At 42.3% G+C, this 22,140-nt stretch overlaps 1 protein-coding gene across 14 annotated transcripts in view; it reads right to left on the bottom strand.

The window, feature by feature from the left end:
• The window catches only part of si:dkey-106n21.1 (solute carrier family 23 member 1), a 90,702-nt gene that overhangs the window by 47,499 nt on the left and 21,063 nt on the right, over positions 1-22,140 (bottom strand). For all 14 annotated transcript variants that reach the window (XR_009788594.1, XR_009788590.1, XR_009788591.1 and 11 more), the window contains exon 2: positions 5,256-5,387. Coding sequence is in view for 4 of the 14 variants with exons in the window: in XM_061773877.1 (XP_061629861.1) it covers positions 5,256-5,387 (132 nt within the window). In the remaining 10 variants the exon portion in view is untranslated. The remainder of the gene's footprint in view (positions 1-5,255; positions 5,388-22,140) is intronic.

Genomic DNA, 22,140 nt, shown 5'->3' with positions numbered 1-22,140 from the left:
AATAAGCCAGTCCTTATGGGTGAACTAATCGGTTTGAAAACAGGTTATTTTCTGACCTGATGTTTGAATCAGATCTGTAAGTGCCAGCGTTGGTATTCTGTTCTTAATTAGATCCTGTTTTGATTGGTAGTCCAGCTTTGAGAAATTTTAAGATGCGATATAATATCTGGTGGCCACCACACTTCTGAAGCTGCGGCTCGGGGCTTCCTGTGTTGAGTTTAGGTTTTATCTCCTCCTGTACTCCTCCCACATTCCAAAAAGAACCATGTTAACTTTATTAAAGACTTTAAATTGCCCATAGCTGTAAGTGTAAGTGCTGGTCTGTCTACTGTTGTGTCCTGTAATTGGCTGGTAACCAGTCCAGGATTTACCCATCCTCTTGGCCAAAGTCAACTGTCTTCAGCTCACCTGCGACTATGTGCAATAAAGACTCCATCCATCCATCCATCCATTGTCAACACCGCTTATCCTGGTTAGGGTCACGGGGTGCTGGAACCTATCCCAGCTGACTCCAGTCGAAAGGCGGACTACACCCTGAAGTGGTCGCCAGTCAGTCGCAGGGCACATATAGACACGGACAACCATGCGCATTCACATTCACTCTGTCACTGAGTGGGAACTGATCCCACGCTGCCTGCACCAAAGTCAGGCGAGTGTACCACTACACCATCAGTGACTCAATCAAGACTCAAATTCGAAAACATATATTTTTTGTTTTTTTAATGAGGATAAGCGGTATGGGAAATGGATGCATAGATATAATGTGTCTTCCATGTTTGGTTTTCATTTCTAACAGAATTTTAGAATGGACGGACTTCAGCTACACACTTGATTTTGCAGCTAGCTAGGGCTCTGCGCAGAAGAATGGCAGCAACTTAAACCTGTGAGCTCTTGTATGTCCCCTTTCAGTTGTGGCAGAGTACTGTCTGCCTCAACTCATGCCGGTTTTATGCCATCCAGAAATCAGTATTAAAAGTATTATATACATTAGTCTGAATGTGAAGAGAGCTCAGGTGACTAAGGTTACGTGCTTGAAAACCGCAAGGCATGAAGGGAACAATAATAGGTTGTCACTTAAGATAAAGTTTGATGAAGAAAGGCTCCCAACAAGTTAGGGTTATACTTTATAACGCAACCCCACCGCCGGTGAGGTGCTCGAAATATCAGAAGAATGGGCATGTAGCAACTATTTGCAGAGGCAAGCAAAGCGCGAGATATGCTGGGGAACATGAATATGTGTAATGGACAGATGGAGGAAGTCAGGATAAATACACAGTTTGGCAGTAAGAAACATGGCTCTCCTTTTTGGCAAATTTCAATGAATTTCTTCATTACGTTTTCACGATGATTGACATGCGCTGAGAACATCTCTTCAGTGCTTCATTCCAAACAGCCTTCGTCATGTTCTTTTTTCAAAACTCTGCAGTGTTCCAAGCTGTATAAGTGCAGGTGGTTGAAAAGAAGGCTAAGCTGTCATCATACCTCAACGATAGAGCCAATTCCTATCATCATAACAAACTAGAGTTTTTCAGACGCTGCCTATGCTCTGCATTCACACTACTGCTGACGCCACAGGGCAATCAAACATATGCTGTCTTTCACCAGGATGTTAACATTCTGTTTCACCTCGTTGCCTGTTTTACACATATTTTTTGGTGACATTGCGCTTAAAATTAGACAGATTTATGGTGATCTTTTTGAATGCCTGTAGAGTAGGTCAGAGGGGGGGGGGGGGAGTCAGTTTGAAGGCGGAGGACGCTTCAAGGGAGGGAATGTTCCCCACCACGAGCATTGGGGAGTACCGCCATTCCGGTGATCCAACACTGACGCTGCTGGTTGTGGAAGGTTCAAACAAGATGGCCAGTTTTAGATCTTCTCCAACTGTGAACAAATCTGCAAGGCCTGACCTGGTTGTACTGATAAAAAAGTCAAAAGTTTTGCAAAATTCAACTTCTAAAGCCAGTTCCGCTGAGCTACTTGAGTTTTGGTAAGCATGTCTATTATGAGTAGACCCCAAAAAAAGATAAAAAGATATGCCAGAAAAACACAGAGAAGTCTGCTATTTTGGTTTGAAGCAGCCATTTTAGGGTAATTTTCCCTATTTCCTGGAGATAATTTCAATTTAACCATTTTCCAAAACTTTGCCTCCAAAGCCAAGAATTTAGGATGTTATGGCTGTGCTGGGCGGCACGGTGGCCGACTGGTTAGAGCGTCAGCCTCATAGTTCTGAGGACCTGGGTTCAATCCTCGGTCCCGCATGTGTGGAGTTTGCATGTTCTCCCCGTGCCTGCGTGGGTTTTCTCCAGCACACCTGCGACCCTAGTGAGGATAAGTGGGACAGAAAATGGATGGATGGATAGTAAGATAGGCAATTGGAAGATGTTTGTCTTTGAAGGACAACTGGAAATAGTAAAAATGTTGCATTAAAATGTTTATGTTAACGAGTTTAATTTTAAAATGGCTGCTGCAAACTGAAATGGCAGACTTCCTATACATTTTTGAGTAAGGCTTTTTGAGACATTTTTGAGGGCCTACACATGATAAACATGCCTGCCAAATGACATGCAGCTAAGTTAAACCGACTTTGGGGTGGGGCGTGTTGCAAATAGTTACATTGCTATTATCATCAGAAATTGAAAGGCGGTGAAACTTTCCAATGACTCCGTGCTGCGTACGGGTCTCACTTTGCACTTCGCTTCCCGTTAGTCATCAGAGCAAGCTTTTTTGAGCACTCAAAAAGCTTGAGTTATGAAAAGCGCTCTGTGTAAAAAGAATACTGCTTGGATGTTTAGGTCCAAACTAAGCTGAGTGGGCAGCTATACCATGCTAGTCAATTTGCTTCAAGGGCCCTAACTGCATAAACGCAGTCTTGACAGAAATGTATTCAATACAATTGCTGAGTATGACGTAAATCACAGATGTCAAACTCAAGGCCCAGGTGCCAGATCCCGCCCGCCACATCATTTTTCAAAAGAAAGACATGTGCCTCGACTTCGTTTCTTCCAAAAAAAATAACAAAATTGCAAATTGTCTACAGTTTTAAATGTTTTTTAACGTTTGTATACTGTTATTGCAAGCATTTGCTTTGTTACAAATACCGCTTTTAAAATAAAGTGAAACTTCTGATTTCAAAACCAGTTATCCATCAATTTGTTGTGTAAATGTAATATTATGAGGCAATCATATATTTGTATGGGTTCACAGTCATAATGGCCTTCCGAAGGAAATCATAACTACGATGTGGCCCACGACCAAAATGAGTATGACACCCTGATGTAAAGCCACGTTTTAATTAGCCCTTGGCCTTGTACCGTCATCCCAGTGGGACGTGCCCGGAACACCCCACCAGGGAGGTATCCGGGGCTTAACCTAACCAGATGAAGGAGTCACCTCATCTGGCTCCGCTCACTGCGGCGCAGCAGCGGCTTGACTCTGCGCCCATCCCGGATGACCGAGCTTCTCACCCTATCTCTAAGCGAGAGCCCAGACACCCTGCGAAGGAAAGTCATTTTGGCCGCTTGTATCCGTGATCTTGTTCTTTCGGTCATGACCCACAGCTCATGACCATCGGTGATGATGGGAACGTAGAATAGATCACCCAGTAAATTGAGAGCTTCGGCTTTCGACTCAGTTCCTCCTTCACCATGGCAGACCGATACAGAGTCTGCATCACTGCAGACGCTGCACCAATCTGCCGGTCGATCTGCCACTCTTCCCTCACTTGGGAACCAGACCCCAAGATACTTGAACCACTTGGTGCAGAATCTCATCCCTGACCCGGAGAGAGCACTCCACCCTTTTGCAACTGAGTACCATGGTCTCCGATTTGGAGGTGCTGATTCTCATACCACCCGCTTCACACTCATCTGCGAAAAGCTCCAGGGAGAGTTGAAGATCACAGCTTGATGGAGGCAACAGAACCACATCATCCACAAAAAGCAGAGGTGCTACACTAAGGCTACCAAAACAGCCTCGGTTCTGCCTAGAAATTCTGTCCATAAAGGTTATTAACAGAATTGGTGACCAAGAGCAGGATTGGCATAGTCCAACCCTAAGACCGAGACAAGAGACCATAAAAATCTATTTTAAAAACCATAACAAGCTTAAACAGTTAAAGAGCATTTGCTCTTTAATTTTCATTTTCTTTTAAATATTATATAATATAATATTTTTTTTCAATTAAATTCGTGCAAAAAAAATAAATCCTTGTAGGTATTTAAAAATGTAATTCGAGTGTAAAACTAGAGTACGAGTGTTGCTAAGAGTGCAGAAATAGCCAATTTGGTTGATTTGGCATAAGCTACATTGCCTCTCTTATTTTCTACTCTTTCCTCCATTCTCTTTCTTCCTTTTCTCCAATGGATTTCTACATCAGAATCAGAATCATCTTTATTTGCCAAGTATGTCCAAAACACACAAGGAATTTGTCTCCGGTAGTTGGAGCCGCTCTAGTACAACAGACAGTCAATTTACAGAACACTTTGGAGACAGAAAGACATTGACAAAAAACAACAACAAACAACAATTGTGCAAAAACATACTCACCACTGTCTCACTAACCGGGAACTGTGAGTACTCAATCCATAATATTTGTGCGCGACGAACATCAAGCCTTCTACCTGTGTTGGACTGTGGCACTAGTACCTTGTGAGTGTGTGTGAGTGAGTGTGAGCCCACATTTTCTTTTATTATTTGGTACTTGGTATTCGATGCCATAATCACAGTTGACCATTTACTGTTTTGGAAGCCTTACCTTTATTCATTTAGTGAATTGGGTGCAGTTAGAATACATTTGTTTGGCCTCATTTTACAACGGATCCTAAGTTTTGAGCCTATAGTCTGCATTGTTTTACATACATCATTAATAGGAATTTTAAAAATATAGAAATATATTATAAAAAGTGTAAAAGGAAGCTATTCCAAATATTTCCACGGTTAATTGAGGCACCGCCAACAGTAATTAAAAATGAACTGTTAAATGTTTATCAATTCAGGTAACAGTGCCACGTAGTTAAAGCAGAACCCAGGCCCCGCCCAAAGTGGGAGGGTGCTACACATACATCGCCCAGCAAACGAGTTCATTACGTGCTGCTCGTAACCTTGAAACGTGTGCCGGGACCGCTGTAAACCAAGGACCCCTTCTAGTTGTTATAGGATCTTATTGTCCAACATTGTGTTTGGCCTTTTCAACGCAAGCTTAATTGACCTTTTCCAGAAGCTTTCGTGGACATAACAGCAGCTTGAGATGAATGTACCTGGAATCCGAGCAGGATGCAGAGGTACCAGGGCGGCCGGTCGTTGAGCACGTAGATCAAGTCGGCGCCCGAGTCAGCGGTCTGCTGCCGGGCCTCCACGTCCACCGCTGGCTGCTCGTCGGCCTTTTTGCCCTTTGTAAGAAGCGCATCGTCAAATTAAATCACCCAATGCAAACACACTATATAAAGCACTTGTGAATCCCAATCGACAACATGGATAACACAGCAGAGGGTTTTATTCAGATTTGAATCTTGGCATGTGTAATGGAACGGCTCCACTGCTTCACTGAGAAGCAAATACTGAGCATACGCGCTGAAATTTATTTGGATTTCTGACATGCGCAAGAAGCTAGGGGTGTTGCATAATCACACCCACACACATACACACACACACACACACACATACTGTGAAGGTTTTTTTCAACCCCGGTATTCCACAGAGGTAACGAGACCTATGTATTGAATCTGTTAATACAAATACGTCAGCACCTCCCTATCCTCCGAGTTTCCTAATTCATATCTTGAATTAAGACCAGAGTATTTTTTTAGGGGCCTACTCAAACCACAACATGTACAGATTCAAGTCTATTTAGGTGTGTCCTCGTCATGTTTCTAGGCATTTCTATCGTGCAAGGTGTCGGTGATCATGAAAACAACTGCCCAGTTGTGCCCTATACGTTGCAAAAGCAGGGATTTATCGACATGTTGGAAACTTATGAACCAAGCAAAATTTGTTTTGAATAATGTTATTGTCATTTGCTTTTTTTATATAAGCAAAGAGGGGGGGGGATGGGCTGAGTTTGTATGTATCACCACCTCTTGCTTTGGAATGAGCAAAGCTTATTTTATAAGGTGATTCCTTCAACGTGGGCAAGTGCCGGGTGTGTGTGTGTGGGAGGGGGGTATAAGGAATAGCAGATTTGCATACAACATCACCATGGTATGTTTGACATGTGGTCTAATTCCATTAGCGGCCATGACATATTGAGTTACAGCCAAGAGATGAAAGTATGACTCAGTATGGCTTCCATTAGTGGATGGGGGCCGTCATCCTTCCACCCAGTCAATTTAGCTGAAACTGTCTTTGAGCATAGGAAAACCTTGTGCAGGAGCTACAGGTTAGGGTTAGAGCTGGGGCGGAGGTCCAGTCTACTGCGTCTCCCGTGTGCTGTTATTGTTATCGTGATTACGTCGTCGTCAGTGCTTTCCTTCGTGCCAGCGCTCGTGCAACATCTGGAGAGCTTTGCAACCAACTCAAAGCCAAGCAATAACTATTTTATAAGGAGCAAAGTGGCCCGTGTGTTTTTTCCTTGAAAAATATGACTTTTTTTATTATCTGGAAAAATGAACATTGCTGCAAAATTTAAATTTTTTCCTTTATAAAAACAACAGCTGTATTTTCTAGTATTACTATTTTTTAAAATATGGCTTTATTTTCATAATATTTAAACATTCAAAAAATCTGAAACGCTTTGTGTCGAAAAAGGGATATTTAAAAAAAAAAGACTTGTATTAGTGCTTTTCTTTTTATAAAGTAATCTAAAAATTACAACTTCGAAAAATAAGCCTGTTGTTGTAATATTACAGTTTTTTTCTCTCCCAAAAATCACTTTTTAATCTAGAAATGTATGACATAAATTATTTTGGACTTTTTTCTTGAGCTCATACTTCTTCTCAAACATTTTATCTAGAAGACTACAACTTTATACTCAGTTATTCTCATTTCTTTCTTGGAAAAATCTTACTTTATTATCATAATATTGCTACTTTTTTACTGCGTAGCTAGAAAAATTATGACATGAATTCACTTAGGATTTAGACTTTTTTTTCAAAATAAAAGAAAAACAGACTTTAATCTAGAAAAATAAATGTTTAGTCTTAAAAATGTTCACTTTGTAAAACATAAAAAACACTTTAATCAATAAAATGTCTCAGTGTAAAAAGAAGTTAAACACTGTTAATAGCAACAACAACAAAAACAACAAAGTAATGCAAAAGCTTCATGTGATCTTGCTCCGAAGACCGATTTGTGCTCCTTTTTTTACCGTGTCAGCACTTTTCTGCTGTACATAAAGGTGCTTTTGATACCTGACCTCACTGCCACGTAGCATGACGTCCAGTGAGACGACGCACTACTAACACAATGCAGTCAGAAATAGCCACAAGGGCTCTTTTGTTGTCGTGTTGAATCCAATAGCCTTTGTTATCTTGTCTTTGGTGTCGTGTTTTCGTATTTATGTCACAACAAAGCATCCTGTTCAAGCTCAGGTTTAACAAGATGTTGTGGTACAGTAAATGATAAGGGCGTGTTCCCACTTAGAAGCTGGGTCTCTCGTCCAGATTTAAAAAAAACTTAAAAACCTGGTCGCTACCAAACCAGTGAAACCTAAAACATGTTGCACACCAAAAATGCGAACCCTGAGACGTAACAAGTGGGGCATACCCAGGGTTTTACTCTGTATAAAATTCGGAGGCCTGGGAAAGACACTTGGCCACTGCCCCAAGAAGCTCTGACATTATGAAAACCATTATCTGACCGGAGGCATTTTGAACATCAATTGCAGTAAACACCAAAGTGTTGACCATATCCAGATCATTTCAACTCACGGGAAACTGCTAGTTTAATGCTAACCTATTATGTGAAACACTATAGACGAGCTAACAGAAATTAACATTTTTGTTGCAGCAGTTATATCCCTTGCTACTTCAACACAAACGGAGAAGAAACACATAGAAACAGAGCATAGAACATCGACCTGATGTATACCAAACAATTGGTGTGTAACAAACAAGTAAACCCTGTTGCGTACCATACAAATAATGAATGGTGCACACCAAAGAAGTAAACCATTTGTGCAGCCCAAAGGACCAAACTGTCAGGACAAACTAGAGAACCCGAGCTGTGATGTACTGTATCCTTATACTTTTTAGCTACTGCTGGATGCTAAGTGTTGGCATATTTATGACCACGAGGAACAAGGGCCACATGATACGTGGATTAGGGGGGCTTAAAAACACAAAGAGGTCAACTCCCTGTTCAGAGAGGGCACACGGGACAGATCGCTTTCCTCGGCATCGTACAAAAACTCCACCAGTTCAAGTCACTCTGCTTTCATCACACTAACGGCTTCTTTATACTCGTGCGGACAGCGACCGCGCTGACGTCACTGCGGCTATACTGCACGCAGTTTGCCTTTACACTCGAGCGCAACCCACGCGCGCCGTTTTGAAAGTGTGCTATGGCTGGTATTGGCTACGACGCCACAGGGTGGAGTTTCCTCTGCATTTTTTGGGCCATTTCCGGTAGCCGTTTTTCCTTTCCTTTCCGTAATAAGGAAAAAGCAACCACAATGGCTACCGTGGAACAGTGTCTGCTAGAACAAATGGACCTAGATGACCAGATGGTACGTTTAATTATGCTGCAAAATCGATCGAGAAGGCCGCGGCGTAGGTGCTATGTGGAACCGGGAGGAACGCTGATTACATCATCACTGCATGTGACTAAAACGGACCAATCACGAGAGATGATCTCCGCGGCATTCTACACGCTGCAACAATTTTTACCGTGTGCGCGTCAAGCTACGCAGAGGGGCCGCGCGGGCCAATTCGTCGGTCACATAATGCAATGGCGGCGTTGTCAGCAATGGAAACTTTTGACCCGAGGTAGGTGCTTTCAAGCTGCAAATGTTTTGCCAAGGTTTCCTTGCCTCACTCGTAAAACTCTTCATGAGAAAAAACTTTGAAGGAGGTGAAGGGGGTTCCTGTTACGTTTACATGTCGTTAGCCTCAGAACATATTTGCCTGTCATTTTTAATTTCAAACACAAAATTCCAATATGGTTGCTAAAAACTGTGTTTTTATTCATGTCTTTATAGCTCCTCAGTCATCCAGGTCACAGTAATCCACAAAAGTTGAATCGACTCTTTTTTTTCGTGTTTTCTTTTTTTTCGGAAATGTTCAAAAATGACTCGGGCAATGTGCTATTAAGCTTACGGTATGGACCAGTCGAGCCATGATGCTAGATTGGTTTAACAATAAAATATTATGTTTACCTTTTTGATTTTGCTGTGTGAAAGTGGTAAAATCAGTTCATTGATTTTTGTGAAAACATTTTTTTAGATTTTATTTGAAGGCCATATAACACAGCCCTACTGCAAGGCTTGGACAGCAGTGGTCTCTCATATACACTGCAGGACTTAGTGCCCAACACTGATATTTTATTTTATTTTTGGGTTATTTACATGGATTTTCAGGTGACCAGTGTCCAACATCCCCTGTGTTCACATTTACTAAACAACTTAAACCACTCACACACTCAACAACTTTTTTTCTAGAAAATATTGCTTTATTTTCTGAATATTAAGATTCATTTCTCACAAAATGAGATTGTTTTCATAAGACAAAAATACAACTAAAATTTTTACTTTTTTTTTAACAGCAGGTGATGCCAAAGCAATATTTTTTATGAGATGCGGTTTTGATATGAGCTCAAATACAACAAAAAAAATTATTTTGTCAGACATGATTTTTGTTATCAGTCACTACATCCATCCATCCATTTTCTGAGCCGCTTCTCCTCACGAGGGTCGCGGGCGTGCTGGAGCCTATCCCAGCTGTCATCGGGCAGGAGGCGGGGTACACCCTGAACTGGTTGCCAGCCAATCGCAGGGCACATACAAACAAACAACCATTCGCACTCACATTCACACCTACGGCCAATTTAGAGTCTCCAATGCATGAATGTTTTTGGGATGTGGGAGGAAACCGGAGTGCCCGGAGAAAACCCACGCAGGTACGGGGAGAACATGCAAACTCCACACAGGCAGGGCCGGGGATTGAACCCCGGTCCTCAGAACTGTGAGGCTGACGCTCTAACCAGTCGACCACCGTGCCGCCATCAGTCACTACAGTAAACATCTATTCAAAAGCTGTTTTCTTCTCATTGCAAGTCCTCATGTCATAGTTGTACGTCACTACAGTTTTCTTCTATACACACGAGTAGTGATGTTTGTGTTGCGCATCAGTCACTACAGTTAACATCTATTCAAAATCGTTGTTTTTTTCTAAAAACATATTGAAGTCAAAGTTCCGGTTTATTCACTACAGTTTTCTTCCATACACGCACGAGTCTTGGTGTCAAAGTTGTATATCAGTCACTACAGTTTTCTTCTATACACACGAGTATTGATGTTTGTGTTGCGCATCAGTCACTACAGTTAACGTCTATTCAAAATCTTTTTTTTCTAAAAACATGAATATTGAAGTCAAATTTGCGCTTTATTCACTACAGTTTTCTTCCATACACGCACGAGTCTTGGTGTCAAAGTTGTATATCAGTCACTACAGCATGCAGTCATTCAAAGGTAGTTGATCAGATATGCATGAGTCCTAATGTCAACAGTCACTACAGTGGCCAGCTATTCAAAAGCTCTTCTGTGCAAGTTTTCTCCCACACATGCATGTGTGTTGCCGTCTGTTTTGCACATCCGTCACTACAGTGGGCATGTCATTGCATACGCTGCCACCACAGGTCAGCTCCAACCTTGTGCTCACCATCACATCATTAGTGTGTCTGGTACATTGCATAAATCTACCAACATCCCGCATGCTGACAGGCGCGCTGTCACAACAAAGTCACGTAAATAAATGGAGGTTCTAGTTAAATCTTCACAGCCAACTTGAAGGCATGAGTTCATGAGGCCACACTTCAAACGACACTAAACACATCTGCTTCTTGTCCCAGCAGACGCTTGCGTCTGTTTCAACGTCAAGCAGGTCATTTGTGGCTGTTTGTGGCCATCTGGTGGTGGTCCGCCTGCACTGCTGTGCTGCGCAGTGAACTCTTCTCGAAAATGGAATTAATATTCTGTAGTGGAGTATCATACATTTGTTGGGTTTCAAGAAAAATTCTCATTTTTCAAAATAAAAGGTCGCTTTTTTTCAAGTAAAATTAGTATTTCTACCACAAGTCATAATATTTCAATAGTCATACTTATTCACTTCTTATGAAATATGACTTTAACCTCATAAGACTTTGAGGTTTCTTTCTCCAAAGATTATGGCTTTCCCCCGTAAAGTAAAAAAAAAAAAAAACTTTATTTTGGAGGAATGTTTTTATTTTTATTAAATAATTATTTATATTTTATTTTCATTACACAATATTACTACTTTTGCATTAAAAATTTACTTTTTACTTGAAAAAATGAATTTATTCTTCTCAGATTACAATTGTTTTCTAGAAAAATACAACTTCATCTGAATAATGTTAGTACTTTTCATTACAAAATTGACTTTATATTATCCATCCATCCATCCATCCATTTTCTACCGCTTATCCGAGGTCGGATCGCGGGGGCAGTAGCTTTAGCAGGGACGCCCAGAATTCCATCTCCCCAGCCACTTCATCCAGCTCTTCCGGGGGGATCCCGAGGCGTTCCCAGGCCAGCCGAAGGACGTAGTCTCTCCAGCGTGTCCTGGGTCGTCCCCGGGGTCTCCTCCCGGTGGGACGTGCCCAGAACACCTCACCAGAGTGGCGTCCGGGAGGCATCTGAATCAGATGCCCCAACCACCTCATCTGGCTCCTCTCGATGTGGAGGAGCAGCGGCTCTACTCTGAGATCCTCCTAGATGACCAAGCTTCTGACCCTATTTCTAAGGGAGAGCCGGGACACCCTGCGGAGGAAACTCATTTCGGCCGCTTGTATCCGGGATCTTGTTTTTTCGGTCACGACCCACAGCTCGTGACCATAGGTGAGGGTAGGAACATAGATCGACCGATAAATCGAGAGCTTCGCCTTTCGGCTTAGCTCCTTCTTTACCACAACGGACCGATACAAAGTCCGCATCACTGCAGACGCTGCACCGATCCGCCTGTCATTCTTCCCTCACTTGTGAACAAGACCCCAAGATACTTGAACTCCTCCACTTGGGGCAGGATCTCATCCCAGACCTGGAAAGGGTACCCCACCCTTTTCCGACTGAGGACCATGGTTTCAGATTTGGAGGTGCTGATTCTCATCCCAGCCGCTTCACACTCAGCTGCGACCTCTTCCAGTGAGAGTTGGAGGTCACGGGTTGATGAAGCCAACAGAACCACATCATCTGCAAAACGCAGAGATGCAATACTGAGGCCACCAAACCGGACCCCCTCTATACCTCGGCTGTGCCTCGAAATTCTGTCCATAAAAGTTATGAACAGAATCGGTGACAAAGGGCAGCGTTGGCGGAGTCCAACCCTCACCGGAAACGAGTCCGACTTACTGCCTGATATGTGGACCAAACTTTGTCTCCAGTCGTACAGGGACCGAACAGCCCGTATCAGGGGGTTCGGTACCCCATACTCCCAAAGTACCCCCCACAAGACCCCCAAGGCACACGGTCGAATGACTTCTCCAAGTCCACGAAACACATGTAGCCTGCTTGGGCAAACTCCCATGCACCCTCGAGGACCCTGCCGAGGGTGAAGAGCTGGTCCACTGTTCCACAGCCAGGACGAAAACCACACTGCTTCTCCTTAATCTGAGATTCGACTTCCCAACGGACTCTCCTCTCCAGCACCCCTGAATAGACCTTACCAGGGAGGCTGAGGAATGTGATCCCCCCGTAGTTGGAACACACCCTCCAGTCCCCCTTCTTAAAAAGGGGGACCACCACCCCAGTCTGCCAATCCAGAGGCACTGTCCCCGATGTCCACGCAATGTTGCAGAGGCATGTCAACCATGACAGCCCCACAACATCCAGAGCCTTTAGGAACTCTGGGCGAATCTCATCCACCCCCGGGGCTTGCCATCGAGGAGCTTTTTAACCACCTCTGTGACCTCAACCCCAGAGACAGGAGAGCCCGCCTCAGAGAACCCAGACTCTGCTTCCTCATGGGAAGGCGTGTTGGTGTAATTGAGGAGGTCTTCGAAGTATTCTCCCCACCGGCTCACAACGTCCCGAGTCGAGGTCAGCAGTGCCCCACTATACACAGTGTTGATGGTCCACTGCTTTCCCCTCCTGAGACGCCGGATGGTGGACCAGAATTTCCTCGAAGCCGTCTGGAAGTCTTTCTCCATGGCCTCACCGAACTCCTCCCATACCCGAGTTTTTGCTTCAGCGACCACCAAAGCTGCATTCCCAGCAGACACAGCAGACCCTCACAATACGTTTGGGCCTGCCTCGTCGAACCGGCATCTTCCTCCACCATCGGAGCCAACTCACCATCAGGTGGTGATCAGTTGACAGCTCTGCCCCTCTCTTCACCCAAGTGTCCAAAACATGTGGCCGCACGTCCGATGACACGACCACAAAGTCGATCATCGAACTGCGACCTAGGGTGTCCCGGTCCCAAGTGCACGTGTGGACACCCTTTTGCTTGAACATTGTGTTCATTATGGACAATCTGTGATGAACACAGAAGTCCAATAACAGAACACCGCTCGGGTTCTGATCGGGGGGGCCGTTCCTCCCAATCACGCCCTTCCAGGTCTCACTGTCATTGCCCACGTGAGCATTGAAGTCCCCAAGCAGAACGATGGAGTCCCCAGCGGGAGCATTCTCCAGCACCCCCTCCAAGGACTCCAAAAAGGGTGGGTACTCTGAACTGCTGTTTGGTGCATAGGCACAAACAAGAGTCAGGACCCATCCCCCCACCCGAAGGCCGAGGGAGGCTACCCTCTCGTCCACCGGGGTGAACCCCAACGTACAGGCGCCAAGCCGGGGGGCAATAAGTATACCCACACCTGCTCGGCGCCTCTCACCGTGGGCAACTCCAGAGTGGAAGAGAGTCCAACCCCTCTCGAGAGGACTGGTACCAGAGTCCAAGCTGTATGTGGAGGCGAGTCCGACTATATCTAGTTGGAACTTCTCGGGCTCCTTCCCTGCCAGAGAGGTGACATTCCACATCCCATGAGCCAGCTTCTGTAGCCGGGGATCGGATCGCCAAGGTCCCCGCCTTCGGCCACCGCCCAGCTCGCACTGCACCGACCCCTATGGCCCCTCCCAGAGTTGGTGAGCCCATGGGAAGGGGGACCCATGTTACCCTTTCGGGCTGTGCCCAGCTGGGCCCCATGGGTGCAGGCCCGCCCACCAGGCGCTCACCTTCGAGCCCCACCTCCAGGCCTGGCTCCAGAGGGCGGCCCCAGTGACCCGCGTCCGGGCAAGGGAAACCTTGATCCATTTACAGTTTTCATCATAGGGGTTTTTTAGCCGTGCTTTGTCTGGTCCCTCACCTAGGAGCATGGGTGACCCGACCAGGCGCGTGAAGCCCCAGACAACTTAGCTCCTAGGATCATTGGGACACACAAACCCCTCCACCACGATAAGGTGACGGCTTCCAGGAGAGGGACTTTATATTACTGCTTTTTAATGGCAAAAAATAAGGCTTTAGTCTCATAAGAGACCGATTTTTCCTGAAAAAAAAACCACTTTACATTTAAGAAAGAATACAATTTGATTTTTGTTTAAATAATATTTTCCCCTAAAAATATGACTGACTCCTATAATATTCAAATTTTTAAACATGACATTTATTTTAAGATTACAACCGTTTTCTCAAAAAAAAAAACATTTTAAAAGAAGACTAGATTTTCAAAATAAGATTATTCTTACTCAATATTGGTGCTTTTTTTCTAAAAAAAAAGTTGCAATCTTATAATCTTATAGTATTTTATGAGACTAATTTATGTCTCATAAAATACCAGACAATTGTAAAATTGCGGCTATTTTCTTCACAATACTATTGCTTTTCTAAAAACAAAATAGCTATTCTTGTATTATTATTATTATTATTTTAGTTTTCCTTTAGAATATATAACTTTATTCTCATAACACGATGACTTTATTCTTGTAGCATAATTTCTTTTCAGTGTGGTACAAATACTCCTTTGCAGTTATGAGTTAGTAAATTTACAGTATACGATGCATTGGACGCTTGCCTGTGAACCCGCTAGTGTGTCCAATGTTATGTTAAGCGTGAATATTTGGTGTGTAGCCTCATGTGCACCTTCCGAATCGCAAGTGAACGGATGATCTGGAAGTGCTTATGTCAGTGACCACGTTTACGTTTTTCTGCTAAAAGGAAAAGTAATTACATTATTGTGATAATGTAACAGTCACATTTTTTTTTTAGATATGAATTCAGAATAGTAGTAGAGCAAAGTTGTATTTTTATCCCCAAGATAAAAAGTTAGAATACAGTGAACACCCCCATATACACAGTTCTACATTTGCAAAGTCATACATTCGTGGATTTTTTTTTTTTGTTAAACCAATTCTCAATTTTTCGCACAAAAAACAACCAATTCATTGTTTTGTTTTTTTTGCGCAATAAAAGTTGTTATTTGGTGCCATCTTGTGGCATCTTGGTGCCAAGCAACTGTGTTCAATTGGTTGAGGAGCTTCAATTAAAGAAAAGTAGTGTTTTGCCAACATCTTGTGGCAGCTGTAGGCAATTATAATTTCTCATAGATTTTCATAATCTGGTCTCTATCTAACAAATGCTTTTAACACTGTATTACAAGAATTATGTGCTACTTTTTTCGTTAAAATTGTGACATCACAACAATAGTCTTATTTTTGTCATGAAAAACATCTCTTTCTTTTTATAAAAGAAAGCTATTCCAATTTTTACATAATTGTGTTATTCCTTATCCCAATTTTACTTTAAATTTATTTTCTTAAAAAAAAAAACTCGACACACAAAAATCTTTTTGTTTAAATTCACACTTTAGCCGGTCCCTGGTTTTTCACTCACCCCAACACATTAGCTGCCCTCTCTGAAATGTTTTTAATATTCCATCAGTCACATGGTCCACAGGAAGTTGCATCATTCAGCAAGCCATGGGAAAGCCAAAAATAAGTTCACTCATTATTTTTTCTGCATAGTCGATGATATTTCAGTTATGACTGGGGGTGGGGGGTGTTAAAATCTCGACTTAGTCCTGTTCCCTAAATTACTTGATGTGTGTTTACTTCCAAAATACATTTTTGTGTTCAATCACTGTTTTACGTTCTTGTCAACATGCTATTAGCATAAATGTTATGTGGCTATATTTCAAGCATTTGCTATTTCTATGCTAAAAACTCACTTCAGTTACCTTCAGTCCTGTTTCGCAAATGAGTTGTTTCAGTAAAATAAAACAATGTCATAAAAAATGTTTAAGTTGCCTGAGACATATTTTGAGTTCTTCAATGTGTATTATTAGATTTAGAGTTGAAAAACGACATAAATGTGAGTTCCTTTTGAGAGAACAAGCACATGGCACAGATTTCAGTGGAATGGCCCAAACGCTTGCCTGTTATACTGCTAGTGTGTCCAATGTTGTGTTCAGCGTGACTATTTCCTCTGTAGCGTCACGTGCACCTTCCACGTCACAAGCGCACAAATAATCTTAAAGTGCTAATGTCAGTGACAATAGAAGCACTTTTGTCTTCTAAAGGTCATCACAAGTTTTGACACATTTGGATTATGTAACGTAGGCCGGAACCAATCAACAGCAGTGTCATCTATCATTTCATTTCATCGCTTCAGGGAGATAAATGTGCCGATGGAGTCACAAAAGTTGACCCGATAAAACCTCAGTCGATAAATCTGACACATTTCCCTCTGTTTTGCCTGCACTTTATCTGATCATTCCAAATACATTTCTACGGACAAAGCTGGTGAGGTGTTGTTTTTGACCACAGGAAAAAAACTATGGTTTTCCATTCACGTTCACAGTTGAAAGTTTCCACCATTTGTTACAGTGAGCGCATGACATGAGCTCACAAACCAACAAGCAGAAAGTAGACATTCCCAAATTACGGACTAGAGTTTCGTGTTTTAGCATCGTCCCCGTGTCTATTGTACGTACTACAAATTTGGTAGCAACATCTTTCGGACAAGTTCATCTTTGAGGGGCCCCTGAAAATGGCCACCTCAAACCAAAATGGCTCACTACTTGCGTCTGTTCGGGCATGGTTTCTTCACTTTTTATGGGTCTCCTCATGAAAGACATGCGTACAAAATTGTATTTTGCTAAGTGAAAATCTGACTTTGTGGTGTTGAGTTCAGTAGTTTTGTGTTTTATGGCAAGTCTGTTAGAATGACACATCTGTCATTGTGAGATGAGTCTAAAATGTCCGCTTCAAACCAATATGGCAGACTGTTGCGACGTAAAACTGGTTTTGGGGGAGTGATTTTATACATACGTATTTGTATGTATGTATGTATATATTTATTTATTTCACTCCTGTTTCCTCACACATCCCAAAAACAAGCGTGGTAGGTTGATTGACAACTCTAAATTGCCCATAGGTGTAAATGGTTGTTTGTTTCTATGTGCCCTGCGGTAGACTGGCAACTGGTTCAGGGTGTACCCCGCCTCTCGACCGAAGATAGCGGGGATACGCTCCAGCACGCCCGCGACCGTAGTGAGGATAAGATTGAATTTATTCAATTATCTGAGGGTGCTACCAAGCAGACAAGTGCAGCTTCAAACCAAAATGGAGGACTTCCTGTGTCTTTTCAGGGATGACTCCTGGAGATTTTTTTTCCAAATTTCACATTGCTAATTGAAACTGCCAGTGGTCGTCGCTGTGTTTCTTTGACCCATGGCGCGAACAAAGGTCTTCTTGTCCTTCCGACATTCGCTATACCGATTGGATTTCCTTGTAGCTGGTTCATTGTTAAAGTGACCACCAGAGCGTATGGAATGTGCCGTGCCCATTTTCTGCTATATACTGTATTTCCATCCATCCATTTTCAACACCACTTATCCTGGTTAGGGTCGCAGGGCACTGGAGTCTATCCCAGCTGACTTTGGGCGAAAGGCGGACTACACCCTGAACTGGTCGCCAGTCAGTCGCGGGGCACATGCTATATACAGTATACTGTATATTTTACTACTAAGAGCGGTTAAGTACTTTTTACCTTCGTATGATTGTTATGAATGGTAAAATCTTCATAATATTGTATAAATGACAAAACATGGGCTTCGGAGTCAATAAAGGTTTGATGATGGCAACATTTTGACCCTGGAACAGATTGTTGATGAACAATTAGGGAACATAAAAATGTTGGGAGGTGAAAAAAACGGATTCTTTCGCTTGCGGAAATTGTTTTGTCTCAGTTGACGGCCCAATATATCCCGCTTACATGCGATTTCACCTTCTTCTTTTAGAAGACATGGTATCATGTACAGTGGATATAAAATGTCTACACACCCCTATTTAAATTCCAGGTGATGTAAAAAAATAAAAATAAAAAATGAAATCAAGATCAATCATTTCAAAACTTTTCCCACTATTTATGTGTCCTGTACTCAAGACAACTCGATTGAAATATTTTTTTAATTATTTTCAAGAAAGCAGGTAATCAACTGAGATCATGTGTTTGCACAACTGTGCACGCGCTCAGAACTGGAATGTGGCTCATGTCACATTCAAATTAATGTCAAATGGGAGTCAGTACACACCTGCCACCATTTAAAAGGCTCTGATTAACCAAACAAACTTCTAAGACATGTCCGCCAAATTTCTGAGACTGAAACTGGTGGGTTGGCCTAGGTTTTTATAAAGTGTTCTAAGAAAACTTTTGCACCGCATGGTGATCAGTCCCTGATAAAACAACAACAACAACAACAACAAGGCTGATGTCAATATTTTTCTGATTGATACGCCCACTACAAGTGCACGTTCACACACAAAAATATATCATTTTCCCAACAACTTCATTCGAGACCATGTCGCAAAAATGAGTAAAAATTGAAGTTTAGCAGAAAAGGTTTGACTTTATAATATAAAGGTCTAATTTATTAATCATATGCAGGTATCACCCCTCTTTTCATTGGATTCCATAGTAACTTCTGGTACCCTTTCCCATGTACAAAAATGTCCAGGGTATAAAAGTTGAAAGTCTGGGTGTTCTTTCTGCAGTAATGTTGTGAAACTGTCAGTAAGTGTTCTTATTTTATCACAAGGAATAAAACACTGGGATGACTAACTTACTAATATGGGATAGTCAACGAATGAATGAATGAGGGTAAGTAATTGAGTAACATCTGTGCTTCGGGCTGTTTGTTTTGTCAAAACCAATCTGCTCGTGCAAGCTGTGGCAGTCTGTGGACGTCCTGCCGGCCGGCATTCAGCTGTGAACACGCCGCAGAATACTTTACGACCACTACGATCACTAGCCCATACACAAGCTTTATGTGGGATTTTTGAATATATTTGCCTGTCTGTACACAATTCCACTAACTATTCATGCTGGTATCTGGTATTCTTTTTATTTTTTCATGTATCGTTGTCAACTATTGAGTCATTCATGTCCAGTTTTTGTGACATACAACGCTGCTATTCTTGCTGCTGTTCACATTCCCTTCTTTATGTACAGTATATATGTCATTGATTTAAGAGGCACGGTGACCGACTGGTTAGAGCGTCAGCCTCACAGTTCTGAGGAGCGGGGTTCAATCCCTGGTCCCGCCTGTGTGGAGTTTGCATGTTCTCCCCGTGCCTGCATGGGTTTTCTCTGGGCACTCCAGTTTTCTCCCACATCCCAAAAACATGCACGTTAATTGAAAAACTCTAAATTGCCCGTAGGTGCGAATGGTTGTTTGTTTGTATGTGCCCTGCGATTGGCTGGCAACCAGTTCAGGGTGTACCCCGCCTCCTGCCCGATGACAGCTGGGATAGGCTCCAGCACGCCCTCGACCCGAGTGAGGAGAAGCGGCTCAGAAAATGGATGGATGTCATCGATTTATTCCTGCATAGTGTAGGAAATTGTTGGAATTTTGATCCATTAAAAGCTGTTTTATACTGTAGAAAACAATGCATGTGTGGTAAAATATAAACTAAGTAAAATAAGTGAAATGTTGTTTAAGGTGGAAGGGAGCATGTGGACCATCAGCCTTCCAAGGACGTGTGCTCAGTGAGGATGTGCGAGCATTATTGATTGACGGCTCGCAGCTCTTTTATCTTCGTACCACTATTCAAAATCCCACATTTCCCAGAGACAGACACTTGAACATTCCGATTTCTTCAAAGCAGAGGTGGGAGTAAGTCACATACTATATTTGCAAGTCTCAATTCATAACCTTCAAGTCTCGAGCAAGTCCCAAGTCACTGCTGGAAAAAAAATCAAGCAAGTCGAGTCGCAACTACATTTCAAGCAAGTTGATTCAAGTCTTTACTTGGTTTAAGCAAGTGGCAAGTCAAGTCGTAATATAACCTAATGGGCTTGGCCAATGGAGAATGAAAGCGATTCATAATTAAGGGAATAATATACGACATAAAAATGTTGCCAAATCTTCAATAAAAATGTGAACAAAATCTGCATTCCTCCTGTGTCCTCTACCTTAATTAACTCACTCAGTTGGGTTTGTTCGTTTATTTATTTAGAAGCACTGACTCTGGACAATTGACCACTGCCACTAGATTAAAGGTTACGTTTCAAATGCTATCATCTCAATTTGAAAAACATACTGCAGACAGCTTTATCAAAGAGCTGACACAACAGATCACATTTTAATGGTAAAACTTCAATCACCACGTTCAGTCGTATGAAAATTATATTCAAGCATAGCTACTCACAATTTGTACTGTACTTACTAATTGTCAAGGACTTTTTTATCACCGTGATTGCAAAGTGAGCCGATACAGCTAACCTATAAGGCACCCGGCATCTTCTAGCGCCAATTCTTTAGTCATGCCCGCTTTTTTTTTTAATCTTCACAACTGACCGCTAGCAACGCTGCTTCTCCATTCAGCAGTTGTCATTATATTTTATTTTTTATTTTATTCTACTTTCTGCTATAGAGTCCACACCACTTCGCCTCATTAGTAAATAAGAGAATGAAAAAAAGAGAGTTTTGCGTGCCTATGAACCGAAACGAAAGGTTCAGACAATTATCATAAACCGTTCCCCCCCCCCCCCCCCCCAGTTACGTTACTTAGCTGTACTAAAACGTTCACAATCAAATCATTTTTATTTGTAATCATCCCAAACCAGTCTATGAAACTTAATGTTTGACCAGCTAGCTAAACTGTTACATTAGCTTACCTGTCTGTGAGTTTTGTAGTGACGAATGTTCGACCTCATTGTTGTTGTCTTTAATGTGCGAGTTCCAAACCATGAAGGTTTCCATCCTGTTTTTCAAGGAGTCTTTCAAAAAGGGACTCATCTTAAAGATTTGGTCTGATTGTTACCAAATTTGAAACGGATACACTCGACAGAGGGACAACACGAAATTGCAAAGAAGACTTTTCATAGTTGCATGTGGGGCGGACATTGCAGCAAAGTTTCTCAACTCGCTATAAAACACAAAACTAACAACGAGGCTATTGAGTGGAGGAACTTTTTAAAATTATTATTCGGCCCCAAAGACGATTAACATAGCAACATAAATACATTTTGGAGGGCATGTCCATCATTAGTAGATGCACAAAAAAATGAAGTGACCAAAGCCCACATGTATGAAGTGCTCTTGAATAATTATGGTAGAATTCAATTCTTATTGTACAACCCCAATTCCAATGAAGTTTGGACGTTGTGTTAAACATAAATAAAAACAGAATACAATGATTTGCAAATCATGTTCAACCTATCTTTAATTGAACACACTACAAAGACAAGATATTTAATGTTCAAACTGATTAACTTGATTGTTTTTAGCAAATAATCATTAACTTAGAATTTTATGGCTGCAACACATTCCAAAAAAGCTGGGACAGGGTCATGTTTACCACTGTGTTACATCACCTTTTCTTTGAACAACATTCAATAAACGTTTGGGAACTGAGGACACTAATTGTTGAAGCTTTGTAGGTGGAATTCTTTCCCATTCTTACTTGATGTACAGCTTCAGCTGTTCAACAGTCCGGGGTTTCCGTTGTCGTATTTTATGCTTCATAATGCACCACCCGTT

The sequence above is a fragment of the Phyllopteryx taeniolatus genome, chromosome 5 (assembly GCF_024500385.1).
Source record: "Phyllopteryx taeniolatus isolate TA_2022b chromosome 5, UOR_Ptae_1.2, whole genome shotgun sequence".
Lineage (NCBI taxonomy): Eukaryota > Metazoa > Chordata > Actinopteri > Syngnathiformes > Syngnathidae > Phyllopteryx > Phyllopteryx taeniolatus.
The sequence above is the reverse complement of the archived record's forward strand: the minus strand, read 5'-3'. Positions and strand labels throughout refer to the sequence as shown.